The sequence below is a fragment of the Schistocerca piceifrons genome, chromosome 2 (assembly GCF_021461385.2).
Source record: "Schistocerca piceifrons isolate TAMUIC-IGC-003096 chromosome 2, iqSchPice1.1, whole genome shotgun sequence".
In the NCBI taxonomy this organism is placed as follows: domain Eukaryota; kingdom Metazoa; phylum Arthropoda; class Insecta; order Orthoptera; family Acrididae; genus Schistocerca; species Schistocerca piceifrons.
Window position 1 is genome coordinate 194,541,402 of NC_060139.1, and position 16,284 is coordinate 194,557,685.

Genomic DNA, 16,284 nt, shown 5'->3' on the forward strand with positions numbered 1-16,284 from the left:
AGCATCATGATATAAACAGATGCCTATAACCAAGTATTTACCAACAGAGATCAAAGGTTTCAATGTGGAGATTCGTAAGTGAATTTAGAAGGAAAAATATTGGAAAAGCGTGAGTAACACTAGCATCCATCTTGAGAATCTAGACTCTCCATGACCTTTGCCTGTTTTCAGTGTAGATACTGGTAAGATATCAGTCCCGAGAATTCAAAGACTGTATAGAAATCTCCACAGTAGTTCCTCAGGTTAGCCCGAACATACACAAAGAAGAAAGCAGGGGAACTTTAGTTCGTATACAGTGCACACTGCTTTTACACTTTCCAAATGCTTCTAAAAAATGGTGTAAAATGCAGGAAAATGTAAAATTTGGGATCTAACATTTTACGCAGTAAAAGTTACGTACAGGACAGCCCCGCCCCTCCCCCTTGTTTTTTTGCATTACATATATGATATACGTACATAATTGGCATCACAATACATCAGAGACTTGTTTATTATCTAATAACGGTTTATTATCTAATAAAAACCTATGATGAAATTGAAACTGATAACTGTCTGGGAAACAGACATGTTTGACTTAATTTCACGCATCATAATCAATGTTTTTGGAAAGCTTGCAGCTCTCATTCATCTTTAAGTAATGAAACACTGCACCAGTTATGTATTTTTTGTTGCCTAGTGCAACGCATTTCAAGAATTTCTCCTCATCATCAATCGCAAATATTTACATAAGTATTTTGTGTGGTGTTTTCATGTGTGTTATTCTACATCTCTTGTAGTGTAGACACCTTTTTGAGGTTATCAGGTACTGTGCCTCCTCAGTTATGCAGAAACAAATAAACAAACAAACACACACACACACACACACACACACACACACACACACACCACACACACAAACATTTCCAATGTTTGTCTATGAAACTTCACAAAAAACACAACACTTAAATAAACATTGCGCTAGACACGATAATAAATTCTCAAAGCAGGTCTTGCGAAGCATAAAAACATACATAATTAATGCTGTGTTTAAACCAAATACATTCAAGACTGAACAACACAAAGTTAGCAAATGTGTCTACTAATACTACAAGTGGCCAAACGACAAAACATGCTAAATATGGTTGGACAAATGTGTCACAATAATCACGCAGCTGCTCATGCACAGTAGACAGTTTGGAAATGGTTGTGATTGGTCATGGCACCTTTATTCAAACAAACCTCATTACTCCCATCAGCCACCATGCTGAATAGAGTTTGGAAGCAGCAGGACATGCAGTATGAATTGTTACCCATTAATTGGTTCAGATGTGCTGTTTAGGGCACTCTGGTGTCAAGAAGCTTAACCACATGAAGTTTGTAAATGCTACTTGATGGCAAATGTCATGCCAGTGACATTTTGTGTCAATTATTTCAGTTTTTTCTCCACGAACATTTTTCCATAAAGTGTCAATCATGGGAAAATTATAAATATGTCAATGCAAAAACCGGGTGTAAATTAACATTGTGAACATAGGCAATTTGATGGAATCAATAAAAAAATTGTCAGAAACAACGGGAAAACACTAATTCTGGGAATGTAAAAGTGGGGGTTATACTGTGCGTAGGTACAGAAGATTTAATAAAATATTTTTATTTACTTACTAAAACCTGACTACAACTTATATTTTATGTTTGCTCGCAGTAGTGTTCATCTATCAGGCTTCTGACAGATCATGATTGCAATGTATGTTCTAATGGCAAAAATATATTTTTTAAATGATTAATGGAAAATCTCATATAAAGATGTGAACAAATACTAACAAAGAGATAGAGGGGCTGGCCAGTACTTACCTCAGCTCAGTACAGCCGATAGATACACAAAAAACAGAACCGAAAATTTACGTTCCTAGCTTTCAGAACAAATGTTCCTTCATCAGGGAGGAGAGAGGGAAAAGAAAGGGAAGAAGGGAAAGTGGATTCAGTTACTCACAACCCAGGTTATGAAGCAACAGGGAAAGGATGCCTCCATCCTTGCTACCCTCCCTGTTTTCCTTTCCTTGTTGCTTCATAACCTGGGTTGTGAGTAACTGAATCCACTTTCCCTTCTTCCCTTTCTTTCCCCTCTCTCCTCCCTGATGAAGGAACATTTGTTCCAAAAGCTAGGAACGTAAATTTTCGGTTCTGTTTTTTGTGTATCTATCGGCTGTACTGAGCTGAGGTAAGTACTGGCCAGCCCCTCTATCTCTTTGTTAAAATATATTTTTTATGTGATATAATTACAGTTTAACTATTTTCAGATGTTTTTACTTAACTTTTATTGTCAAACCATGCTTCTTGCCCAATTTCATGATTATACATCAACAGGAAGTACCCTACAGGTTTTGATGAGTGGGTTTCCTAGTTCCAAAATGTGTGACCATTATGTCATATCTTTTGATTGAATGGACTTATACGGTTAAATGTTTTACACTGCCAAGGGTTCATAGATTTTAATATGCAACATAAATTTGAACTTGATACGCAAAAATGTTCCACAGAAAATGGGGTCTTAACATATGGAAAGACAAACAAATGGATAAAAAAAACAATAAAAATACTCTTTTCATATGATATAATCACGAATTAACAATCTTCAGATTTTTCCTTTACTTGTAATGTGAAACAGTGCATCTTTACAAATGTTATGATTCTAGGTGATTGGGAAGTAACCTACAGGTTTTGATGAGCAAGTTTTCAAGTATAAAAATATGTGATATAAATGGCCATATTTCTTGACTGATGGACTTAGATGCCTAAAATATTTATACTGTCAATGGACCAAAGGCCTTAACATGTGACATAAATTTGTACCTGGTATGTCTGTTCCTGAGAAATAGGGTTCTTAACAGACAGACAGACAGACAGGCAGGCACACAACAAAGTGATCTTATAAGGGTTCTGCTTTTACAGACAGAGGCATGGAACCCTGAAAATAACAGAAGTTCTTCATTTGTACAATGTAACTTCACCGATCTTTTTTTTTAGCAGTACATGGATTTTCTACCAAAACTCATTTCAATATTTTTTTCAAGTTTTTATGCAATTATTTCAAGTGGTTTCCTTTCACATTTGTGAATGAATGGTATTAACTGCACTTTGTGTGTGTTTTCATTGCTCATTACAGGAAAGTCTCCTTCACTTTACAGAATCAGCTCTGTTGCCAACATACTTTAGCTCAGTTGTAAAATTATGTGAACACGACTTTGTTGTTTTGCTTCTTGAAATTTCTACAAAACATAACTATCCTTTTCAAAAATAAGTTCTTTCACAGTTCTTCAAAAAACCAGACTGTGCAATGAGCACTGAAATTAACACATTTAATCTCAGTAGTCACATCAGCCTTTTTAGGTGAACTGTATGGGATAAAACAAATTGTATGAATATGTGACAAGTTAAACTGTTTGCCACACTGAGATTCAAACAATAATCCATGCCATTCATGGACAGTAATCCAGCAATTATGCTATTTGACAATATACTTTGCAAGCTAACTCAAAGCTTCATCTCTCATCGGTTCATCTTCTTCCATTCCCTTTGTTTCCCTTCCAAACTCTGCACAGGCTCTGTTACTGTGTGTTGAGACTTGTCACATATAATCAACTTGGCGTATACCTGTTATAAACTAGAAGAACTCCATTATCATGTTGTAACAAGTGGAACAGGGAGTAATAATCACAATTCAAACTCTGGAGAATATACTGTGTCACTGATTGATTTGTTGCCTACATGCACAATGGAATTTTTCTTTCCTCTAAAAGATCACACTATTTCACAGCATAATAATGCTTAATAATATAACAGACTCAAAATGCTTAGGAAAATAACGGTAGTATATGAAACACATGCAATTCTAATGTAAGAAGAAAAATCAAGTTATGACTTCATGACATTTATCTTATCACTAATTTTTATTGCATGACTGTTTCAACCCTCCCTCCCCCAAGTTCAACTCAGCTGAGGCTCCCCAACCTCTTTCAAGGCAACAATTACAATCAGTCACAAATTTCTGATGTATGCAACGGAAGTCCAGTCCACGGTTAGGAATTAAGTCTTTTGCTCACAACCACAATTACCACCACTGTGATGAGGACTGGGTCCACAGCCTTTTCAAAATTATTATATTTAATCATTCTGCTTACAGCCTTTGAAAATATTTATTGGCCTACATTTTATTTAAACCAGCTGTTATTTTCAAGCATGATGAAATAAAACGTTGTCTCAAATGAAATACACTGGAATTAAAAATAAAGTAACCAAATATTAAAATTGAAATAAAATACAATGCTAAACTCTTGCAAAACTGGTCCTCAGTAGCTCAGTTTTTGAGTAATCCGGCCCGTATCTGATCTCTACTCTACTAACAAGGGAACCTCCCCATCGCACCCCCCTCAGATTTAGTTATAAGTTGGCACAGTGGATAGGCCTTGAAAAACTAAACACAGATCAATCGAGAAAATAGGAAGAAGTTGTGTGGAACTATGAAAAAATAAGCAAAATATACAAACTGAGTAGTCCATGTGCAAGTTAGGCAACATCAAGGAGAGTGTGAGCTCAGGAGCCCCGTGGTCAGCGAGAGCAACTGCGGAATGAGAGGTCCATGGTTCAAGTCTTCCCTCGGCTGAAAAGTTTACTTTCTCTATTTTTGCAAAGTTATGATCTGTCCGTTCGTTCATTGACGTCTCTGTTCACTGTAATAAGTTTAGTGTCTGTGTTTTGCGACTGCACCGCAAAACTGTGCGATTAGTAGACGGAAGGACGTGCCTCTCCAATGGGAACCGAAAACATTTGATCGCAAGGTCATAGGTCAACCGATTCCTCCACAGGAAAACACGTCTGATATATTCTATACAACACTGGTGACGGCATGCGCGTCACATGACAGGAATATGTTGACAACCCACCTAACTTGTACACTTGGCGAATGGGTAAAAAGATTCTTCTACCTTGCCCGATTTAGATTTTCTTGTGGATGTGACAATCACTCCCAAAAAAGTGATGAAAACATAAGCGTTTGTCACATAAACTGAAAGTTAAAACTTTTCACCCGAGGCAAGGCTTGAACCAAGGACCTCTCGTTCCGCAGCTGCTCGCACTAACCACAGGACCACGGCACTCTTGAGCTTGCGTGTTCCTTATTGTTGCTTATCTAGCACATGGACTACTCAGTGTATATTTTGCTAATTTTTTCATAGTTCCACACAACTTCTTCCTGTTTTCTCGATTGATCTGTGTTCAGCTTTTCAAGGCCTATCCACTGTGCCAACTTATAACTAAATCTGAGGGGGGTGCGATGGGGAGGTTCCCTTGTAAGGACAAATGATGTGCACAATAATGAATAATGGATAATCAATTAATAATGGATTACGGAGTACAACAATGTAGCTAGTTAATTAGGAGCAGGAGAAATTGACAATGAATGTGTTGCTAAGTAGCTGAATGATCAAATTATAACAGATGAAGAAATAATTAGAGCGGAGAAAAGTAATGATGAAAGTGATTACGGAGGGGACATTGGAGGAGAGAGCATGAAGATTTCTCGTGACGCTGGTGGTGAAGCTGCAGACATCTTCCTGAAGTATATTATGCAATAATCAGATACATGCAGTACAGATGTAATGATTTTAAAGTGGTTGCATACCAACATCACGTGATTATCATCATTGCAACAACTAAAAATTTGGGACACGTTTCATAGTGAGTGATACTGCTGTAATTATATACACGCAAGAACTAAGTTTTCAATGAAAAGAATGTACCTGGCAATTTAAGTGTAGTCCCTGTGTGTGTAAATTTCCCACACACTCAATAATCCAGCATTTCCCTCAATCACACATCATACACTATGTGACCAAAAGTATCTGGACACCCCCAAAAACATACATCTTTCATATTAGGTGCATTGTGCTGCCACCTACTGCCAGATACTCCGCATCAGTGACCTCGGTAGTCATTAGACATCATGAGAGAGCAGAATGGGATGCTCCACGGAACTCACGGATTTCAAACGTGGTCAGGTGAATGGGTGTCACTAGTGTCATACATCTGTACGCAAGATTTCCACACTCCTAAACATCCCTAGGTCCACTGTTTCTGATGTGATAGTGAAATGGAAACGTGAAGGGACACGTACAGCACAAAAGCATACAGGCCAACCTCATCTGTTGACTGACAGAGACCGCCAACAGTTGAAGACGGTCGTAATGTGTAATAGGCAGACATCTATCCAGACCATCACACAGGAATTCCAAACTGCTTCAGAATCCACTGCAAGTACTATGACAGTTACGCGGGAGGTGAGAAAACTTGGATTTCATGGTCGAGTGGCTGCTCAGAAGCCACACATCACAACAGTAAATGCCAAACGAAGCCTCACTTGGTGTAAGGAGTGTAAACATTGGAGAATTGAACAGTGGAAAGACGTTGTGTGGAGTAATGAATCACAGCACACAATGTGGCGATCCGATGGCAGGGTGTGGGTATGGGTATGGCGAATGCCCGCTGAATGTCATCTGCCAGTGTGTGTAGTGCCCACAGTAAAATTCGGAGGTGGTGGTGTTATGGTGTGGTCATGTTTTTCATGGCAACTTCGTGCCAGGCCTCACAGACCGACATTGATACCTCTCCTCAGTGCAGCACTCCATGAAGAATGGGCTACAACTCTGCCAGAAACCTTCCAGCACCTGAGTGACGGTATGCCTGAAAGAGTGGAAGCTATCATCAAGGCTAAAGGTGGGCCAACACCATACTGAATTCCAGTATTACCGATGGAGGGTGCCACAAACTTTAAAGTCATTTTGAGCCAGGTGTCCGGATACTTTTGATCACATAGTATAATGTGCACATGGGATGTTTAAGAACTCTTTCCAACGTTACGTTGTGGCATGCTGGAACATAGTTTCCAGAAGTCTGAACGAAATATGTATGTTCTACATCTACATCTACATTTTACATTCGTGATATCCTCGGGAAGTGTAAGAAGGGGGAAGCAATATATTCGATACCTCATCCAGAAACGCACCCTCTCGAAACCTGGCGAGCAAGCTACACCGCGATGCAGAGCGCCTCTCTTGCAGAGTCTGCCACTTGAGTTTATTAAACATCTCCGTAACACTATCACGGTTACCAAATAACCCTGTGACGAAACGCGCCGCTCTTCTTTGGATCTTCTCTATCTCCTCCATCACACCGATCTGGTACGGATCCCACACTGATGAGCAATACTCAAGTATAGGTCGAACGAGTGTTTTGTAAGCCACCTCCTTTGTTGATGGACTACATTTTCTAAGCACTCTCCCAATGAATCTCAACCTGGTACCCGCCTTACCAACAATTAATTTTATATGATCATTCCACTTCAAATCGTTCCGCACGCATACCCCCAGATATTTTACAGAAGTAACTGCTACCAGTGTTTGTTCCGCTATCATATAATCATACAATAAGGGATCCTTCTTTCTATGTATTCGCAATACATTACATTTGTCTATGTTAAGGGTCAGTTGCCACTCCCTGCACGAAGTGCCTATCCGCTGCAGATCTTCCTGCATTTCGCTACAATTTTCTAATGCTGCAACTTCTCTGTATACTACAGCATCATCCGCGAAAAGCCGCATGGAACTTCCGACACTATCTACTAGGTCATTTATATATATTGTGAAAAGCAATGGCCCCATAACACTCCCCTGTGGCACACCAGAGGTTACTTTTTAACGTCTGTAGACGTCTCTCCATTGATAACAACATGCTGTGTTCTGTTTGCTAAAAACTCTTCAATCCAGCCACACAGCTGGTCTGACCTGGTACAGAAGCAAATAACCAGAGCCACTTCCTCGTCCCCTCAAACCCAGAATCCCCCACAGAAGAACCACAAAAGTGCCCCACTTGTGACAGGATACTTTCCGGGACTGGACCAGACTCTGAATGTGGCTCTCCAGCAGGGATACGATTTCCTCAAATCCTGCCCTGAAATCTTCATGAAATCCTCCCCACTCCGCCAAGAGTGTCTTTCCGCCGTCCACCTAACCTTCGTAACCTGTTAGTTCATCCCTATGAAATCCCCAAACCACCTTCCCTACCCTCTGTCTCCTATCCTTGTAACCGCCCCCGATGCAAAACCTGTCCCATGCACCCTCCCACCACCACCTACTCCAGTCCTGTAACCCGGAAGGTGTACACGATCAGAGGCAGAGCCACGTGTGAAAGCACCCACGTGATTTACCAACTGACCTGCCTACACTGTGATGCATTCTATGTGGGAATGACCAGCAACAAACTGTCCATTCGCATGAATGGACACAGGCAGACAGTGTTTGTTGGTAATGAGGATCACCCTGTGGCTAAACATGCCTTGGTGCACAGCCAGCACATCTTGGCTCAGTGTTACACCGTCCGGGTTATCTGGATACTTCCCACCAACACCAACCTATCCGAACTCCGGAGATGGGAACTTGCCCTTCAGTATATCCTCTCTTCTCGTCATCCGCCAGGCCTCAATCTCCGCTAATTTCAAGTTGCCGCCACTCATACCTCACCTGTCTTTCAACAACTTCTTTGCCTCTACACTTCTGCCTTGACTGACATCTCTGCCCAAACTCTTTGTCTTTAAATATGTCTGCTTGTGTCTGTATGTGTGGATGGATATGTGCGTGTGTGCGAGTGTATACCTGTCCTTTTTTCCCCCTAAGGTAAGTCTTTCCGCTCCCGGGATTGGAATGACTCCTTACCCTCTCCCTTAAAACCCACTTCCTTTCGTCTTCCCCTCTCCTTCCCTCTTTCCTGATGAGGCAACAGTTTGTTGCGAAAGCTTGAATTCTGTGTGTATGTTTGTGTTTGTTTGTGTGTCTATCGACCTGCCAGCGCTTTTGTTCGGTAAGTCACCTCATCTTTGGTTTTATATATAATTTTTCCCACGTGGAATGTTTCCTTCCATTATATAAATACATGAATTGTTTGATATCTCTGATACTATGTCATACGGTCTTACCTAATGTAATTTAAGTGCAGTAGCGGATTCATACTTTGGTATTCCAGAACTGTGTAGTTATTCTGTCAGACACAGAAACACTTTAGGACGAAGGGATTTAGTTTTGACCTCTTTTTTCCTTTCTGAGACAATCTCATCAGTTGTACTGTGCTTATGTAATTTTGCAGAAAACTGCCTTTGTTCACTTAATTCTGAATGCACATCTGGCAAACCATATGATACTGTCTCTACATACTAGTATCTTCGTACTCCCAAGTTCAATGTTGCATTCCAAAAACTACTCACTATATGAGCAATTCATTCCTGTGAATATTATGAATCAAATTTACATAAAGTGGGAACCTGTTTTTGTAGCCACCATGTGATAAGCTCACACGGTGAGGGGAATCGTGAGTATACTTAGCCTAAAATACATATTCACATTCAGACTGTTGGAAATTATGTTCTACATATTCACATTCAGATTGTTGGAAACTATGCCCTTTAACATCTCAAGGAAGCACTCCTTTTTCAATTTTAACAATCTGTTAATTTATTTTTAATGCCAGTGCATTTCATATGGTTGTAATGTTTTATCCCAATATGCTTGAAAATGACAAAATTTCTGAATTGTAATTGCAATAAATATTTTCCACAGCCATGCTGGGAAGGTCTATACTAAATAATCCAATACCAAAGCCAGTCAGCTCTTTGCCACCACTATGAACTGACATCGAGTGGCAGGCTCTGCTTATCATGGGGATAGCTTTCTCCATATCACCTGACAATTCTAAAATGCTATTCACATATCACACGAGTTTCAATGGCTATGATTACTCTTTAAACAAGATCAACCAGTGTTAACCACAGATGAGAGACCTCGTAAGTTTATTAAAGCAGTATAGAGGCTAATGTTGTAGAATGACCACTTAATAAGTTTCATTTCCCAAGCATTACATTTTGTTCACATTTATCTAAGAAACAGAAAGGAACACAAGACGATGTCCATGATACCTAACAGTAGGTCGCAACTGGGAACCTAGTGCCATTGATACAAATAAGTTCTTCTGTGGTGGAATCTGAGCAATCCCAAGAGTCAAGCCAAGATATACAGGCAACAGCTGGCTACAACAGTTAATATAAATGCAGCCCTTCTGGGACTTTCAAGCTATATACGAGGGCCGTTCAGAAAGTAACCTCCGGTTGATTTAAAAAAATACACCAAGTTAAATAAAAATATTTTAATATATACATCTTACAACTACATCTTTGCACTATTTTTCTACATAGTCTCCATAGCGATTGAGGCACTTATCGTATCTCTTCACAAGCTTTGAAATTCCTTCTGCATAAAAATCACCCGCTTGTGCCTGGAGCCAGCCTGTGACCGCATCTTTGAGCTCTTCGTCGTCATCAAACCGCTGTGACCCGAGCCATTTCTTCAAATGCATGAAGAGGTGATAATCACTTGGCGCCAGGTCTGGGCTGTAAGGTGGATGGTTGATAACGTCCCACTTGAAGGACTCAAGAAGGGCCGTTGTTCTGCGAGCAGAGTGAGGACGGGCGTTATCGTGCAAAAAAACGATACCGGAAGTCAGCATACCACGGCGTTTGTTCTGTATAGCCCGTCGTAACTTTTTTATTGTTTCACAGTACACGTCTTGATTAATGGTCGTACCACGTTCCATGAATTCTACCAAAAACACCCCTTTAGCATCCCAAAACACCGTTGCCATCAGTTTTCTGGCAGAAAAATCTTGCGAGGCTTTTCTTGGTTTGGTAGGCGAATTTGAATGTGCCCACATCTTTGATTGTCCTTTTGTCTCAGGGTTCACGTACTTAATCCAGGTTTCGTCACCAGTCACGATTCTGTTTAACAATGGTTCTCCTTCGTCCTCATAACGTGACAAAGTCTAATGCAGAGGCCATTCTTTGAGTTTTGTGGTGGTCGGTAAGAATTTTGGGCACCCATCGTGCACAGAACTTACGGTAACCCAATCTTGCTGTCACTATCTCGTACAAGAGTGTCTTAGAAATCTGTGGGAAACCAGTAGACAACTCTGACATTGAGAAACGTCGATTTTCACGAACTTTTGCATCAACTGTCTGAACGAGTTCGTCAGTCACCAATGATGGTCTACCACTCCTCTCTTCATCATGAACGTTTTCTCGTCCACTTTTAAATAAACGTACCCATTCATGGACAACTCCTTCATTCATAACTCTTGGTCCGTACACGGCACAAAGCTCACGATGAATAGCTGCTGCAGAATATCCTTTGGCTGTAAAAAACCTTATGACAGCACGCACTTCACATTTGGCGGGGTTTTCTATTGCAGCACACATTTCAAACTGCCACAAAAACTAAACTAGCGCAGGTACGACGTTCACATGACCACGGCTTGATGCCGACTGACCTGTTGAGTGCATGAACGCACAGATGGCGTCGCTACTCCCCCCACAACCCGCACTGTGACCAATCGGAGGTTACTTTCTGAACCGCCCTCGTAAATGCTCAATTATATAAAATATTGCATCTTATGGAGGAGTAGCAACAAATGCCAAAGAAACATATGACATGGCAAGCAACAACTTTGCTGATTAAAAAAGTCGTTCTTTACTTAAAATTTGTATTATATTACACATACCTTTCACCAACATTTCTAGTCACATGTTCCACATCTACACCAGCTGCAACACCGTACGGGTCTGAAGGACCAGCATACTGTGGTGGAGATACTTCTTCAGCATATGCAGGAGACACCATGCGTGTAGCACTTGTGTGGGAACCACTAGCTGCTGTAGGACTCTTTGACCTGCAATAGAAAACAATGCAACACATTTTTGTGGTCCGCTTGGTTTGGTACACAAAAGACATCAACCATACATTAATCTGAGCAATTGTACAGTAGTTGTTGATGATGTGACGTAAATATAGGCTAGAAACTAATACAGCACAAACATGACCAGTGGCAATTAATACAGCAAATACTCTACACAACTGTTCTGGCTTACTGCAGCTGAGCACTTTTCACTTGTCACATTCCCCTTTACCCTTTATTTGGTAAAAGACTCAATTTCTTCATAAATGAATGGCTAACCACTGACTAAAGTAAAAATCTTTTGCTACAAATAGAAAGCAGGCCTGATTTCACGTATGTATGTATCACGACTGATTCTCTACAAGGCGTTGCTCCATCTACAAAGGATGAGTTTCAAGTAACGTTTTGGAATTCAAGGCTTGAACAACTCATCTTCCAAAGATTCAAAACCGAACTAGCAAAGTTTTATCCTGACTCAGAATACAAAAATATGAATCTCTTGTTTTTGTAATGTGCACATAAATAATGGCTCACTGTTGGTAATAGCTGTATATTGTTCACATCCACAGCTGCAGCCATAGACCAAGAATCAAACTGTCATTTATGGTGGAGATTGCTAATCAACATTATTCTTGTCCCCCTGCCCCACCTCTCCATTCAAACCACAAATGTTGTGTGGGAAGAATAATAACTTGAACAATTCCATATGTGGCATATTTTCTCAAATTCTTATAACTGCAATCTTTATTAGGTGAAAGTGTAGCGAAAAGTGAACAAATTATAATGATGCACTGTAAAAAAATGTTACTAAAGTATTAAAAATAGCCTTTCACACAGTAAAAAAATGTTTACTTGCAGTGAGTCACACGGGAGTTTGTGTGTAATCTCTCTCAAACTATCATGTTTATCAAATAGGTACCTCACAAATTGTTAAGAGCAATTCACAGTGGACATTATACAACATCAGGTCAAAACATTTCACAATGTTTTTGAAATGTTGCACCCACATCAACCACTGATAGGACAGCTCATCACATAGTATATTCTCTGGAAAAAAATTGTTTGCTTAACGAGAGAGTGGCATCATATATCAGATTTACCAAGATTAGATGAAGCAACTTACGGAAGGCAAACACGGACATTCACTACTGTGTTTACATATGAAGCTGAACTGATTTTGTTAGCTTCATCAAATTTCAGTTTTGGGGGGGCGTCAGTTATATTATGTCGAAGGTGTGTAAATCAGATGTTCAGATTTCATCTGCACAATGAAGTGATGTTAACAACACTTTTAACATACAAATATATTTTATTTCCTTATGCTTGTATTGAACTAATAGGGCTCTTCCGTAATACACAGTCAATAAACTGATTTTATTTTGTCAGTTAAAAAAATAAAGCTTTACAGCAGAAAATAAACAAGGAACTGTGAAAAAGGAAAACAAAGAGAAAACAATAATAGCAAAGTTAAGTCAGTAGACCTGACACTGCACTATGGAGGGTCTTCTTCCTGTAAAAAATATCAGTGCGTCAATGGGCAGTGGCAAATATGAAGCCAAGTGAGGATTACTAAGTCCCTTTGTGGAGTCTGAAAGGCCAAGCACCATGGGCGAATAAAAGGTTTGACCAACTGCAGCTTGTTACCCACTTAGAGCTACTGCCGTTCTCTCTCTCAGCCAACACCCACTTTGTCACACATGACACAACAGACTGCAGGGGGATGTAAAGTTAAGGTGTGGCATTTTTCTGGCAGGCTGCTTTCATTGGTCTCTCAGCTACTTCATTCTCTTCAATTCCCGTGTGTCCAGGGACCCAGTGGAAGGTCAACTGTTTCTACTGCCTATGCAGAAGGTGGATAGTGTCATGGACCATCAGAACTATCCTACCTGCTGGGAAAATTTGCTGAACAGCCTGCAGAGCACTAAGAGCGTCAGTGCAGCCAAGAAACTTCTCTCTACCAACAAGTGTCCTGTGCTCAAGTGCATTTTTGACCGCCCACAGCATAGTACACTGAGAAGTGGCTTGGAATAGGGAGTTTAGTGAGAAAATGTGGGAGCACCTAACAGTGTCCCCTTGCTTCGATCCATTGGTTAAAACCAACATGTGATCCAGAACTCTGATAAGCTGTCACTAAAATCTCATTTTAAAACTAAATGCTTGTTGTACTCTGCCATGTCCAAGTTCAGAATAAGCCTGCCATTCTTCCAGGGAGAATATTTGCTCCATCTCTGTTTAACAACTGGATATCTGCAACACCAATTTGCTCAAGATGTTCTTTCGCATGGACAGAAAAAGGCTTTGTAGCACAGTATCCGGTAAACTGGGACTGTACGCGTTGTTCAGCTCCTACATTGACAACAAGATGGAGTCTCAGCTTTCCTGCCTGTGTAAAGGAGCATCTGGTGTCAGCAAATATGCTGGCTTGACCAAATCCAATGACACAATTAGCTGTTTGCGATTGCACATTACTTGTACCATATGATCTTTACTTTTTAGTGTTTCGAAAGGTTCACAGTATGGCAGTTTTTACAGTGGGTACACGCTGCGTCTTTCCTTAACATCACTTGCAAGCAGGATGCAAATCAGGTTTAGTTTAAATACATACTGCAATGGTTGTGACAATTAGTTACCTTTGAGATTGGGCGTGGTGAGTTGATGTTATTCAAGAATCTCTTTAACGCAACAAAGACACTATTAATAGCACCTCACTGAGTTTGAATGAGGTCATGCAATTGGGCTACAAGGAACTGGATGCTCCTTCTATAATATTGCAGAAATACTTGGCAGGAATGTTTAAAGCAAAGACGGCAAGATCTATTTACGACATTTCAGTCACCAAATTTCTCTTCCGAATGCAAAAATATGTTGTTGAGCCCAACCTACATAGGTAGGAATGATCATCAAAATAAAATAAGAGAAATCAGAGCTCGAACAGAAAGGTTTAGGTGTTCGTTTTTCCTGCGCGCTGTTCGGGAGTGGAATGGTAGGGAGATAGTATGATTGTGGTTCGATGAACCCTCTGCCAAGCACTTAAATGTGAATTGCAGAGTAACCATGTAGATGTAGAATTATACATGACTGCTGGCAGTGGTGGTCACGAGAATGTATGGTCGTGAGAAAATCAGTGTGCAGCCAGCCACATGGCACTACCGAGAAGGGAGAGACCATCATATTCGGCATATGGCTGTGGTGCACTGTATTGCATCTGCAACAGCAATTTGAGCAGTAGTTGGCAACATAGTGACGCTACAAACTGTTACAAATAGTACAAAGATACAAGATGACAGACAAAATTTCCAGTCAATGTGATTAATGGCAGTTAAGCCCTAATTGTATAAAAATGTAAGCTAATGTGGATGCATAGGAAAAATCTGTAATGTTTTGATACCTTATAACTAGCATCCTGCTTGACACAGTCAAGTCATTTAAATATCCAGCTGTAAAGCTGCAAAGTGGTGTGGGGTGGAAAGAGCATGTGAGACCTGCAGTAAAGAAGGTGAATGTTCAACCTCAGTTTAATGGCAGAATTTTTGAAAGTGTGGTTCACCTGTAAAGAAGACTGCCTGTAGGAAGCTGGTGCGACCTACTCTTGAGTATTGCTTGAATGTTTAGGACCCATACCAGGTTGGATTGAAGGAAGACATCAGAGCAGTTCAGAGGTAAGCTGCTACGTTTGTAACCGGTAGGTTTGAACAAAACGTAAGAGATGCTTCGGGAACTCAAATGGGAATCCCTGGAGGGAAGGCAACATTCTTTTCAAGAAACACTATTGAGAAAATTTAGAGAATCAGCATCTGAAGCTGACTGCTGAACGATTTTACTGCCGCCACAATACATTGTGCTTAAGGACCACGAAGATAAGACAAAAGATATTAGGGCTCATACAGACACATATAGACAAGTTTTTCCCTCCCACTATTTGCGAATGGAACAGGAAAGAAAATGACAAGTAGTGGTGCAGGATACTCTCCACCCCGCACTGTATGGTGGCTTACAGAGTATCGATGTAGATGAAGATGTAGGTTCGGCAACTGTACAGCACAATGCATGCACATTTGCATGCTTGATTTCAACATTCTGGTGGTTACATCGGTTATTAATATAACAGCATTTCACATATGCAATGGCTTATCACACACTTACAGTAACCTGTTATCTTGCAATGTTAATCACTTAAATATGTTATCTAGCCCCCCCATGAACCATGGACCTTGCCGTTGGTGGGGAGGCTTGCGTGCCTCAGTGATACAGATAGCCGTACCATAGGTACAACCACAATGGAGGGGTATCAGTTGAGAGGCCAGACAAACGTGTGGTTCCTGAAGAGGGGCAGCAGCCTTTTCAGTAGTTGCAAGGGCAACAGTCTGGATGATTGACTGATCTGGCCTTGTAACAATAACCAAATCGGCCATGCTGTGCTGGTACTACGAACGGCTGAAAGCAAGGGGAAACTACGGCCGTAATTTTTCCCGAGGGCATGCA

The 16,284-nt window shown here is 40.5% G+C and overlaps 1 protein-coding gene across 5 annotated transcripts in view; it reads right to left on the reverse strand.

Moving 5' to 3' along the window:
* LOC124777495 (serine/arginine-rich SC35-like splicing factor SCL33) overlaps positions 1–16,284 on the reverse strand; it is a 162,608-nt gene that overhangs the window by 93,067 nt on the left and 53,257 nt on the right. For all 5 annotated transcript variants that reach the window (XM_047252938.1, XM_047252936.1, XM_047252935.1 and 2 more), the window contains one exon: positions 11,629–11,796. In XM_047252938.1, coding sequence (XP_047108894.1) covers positions 11,629–11,796 — 168 coding nt within the window. The remainder of the gene's footprint in view (positions 1–11,628; positions 11,797–16,284) is intronic.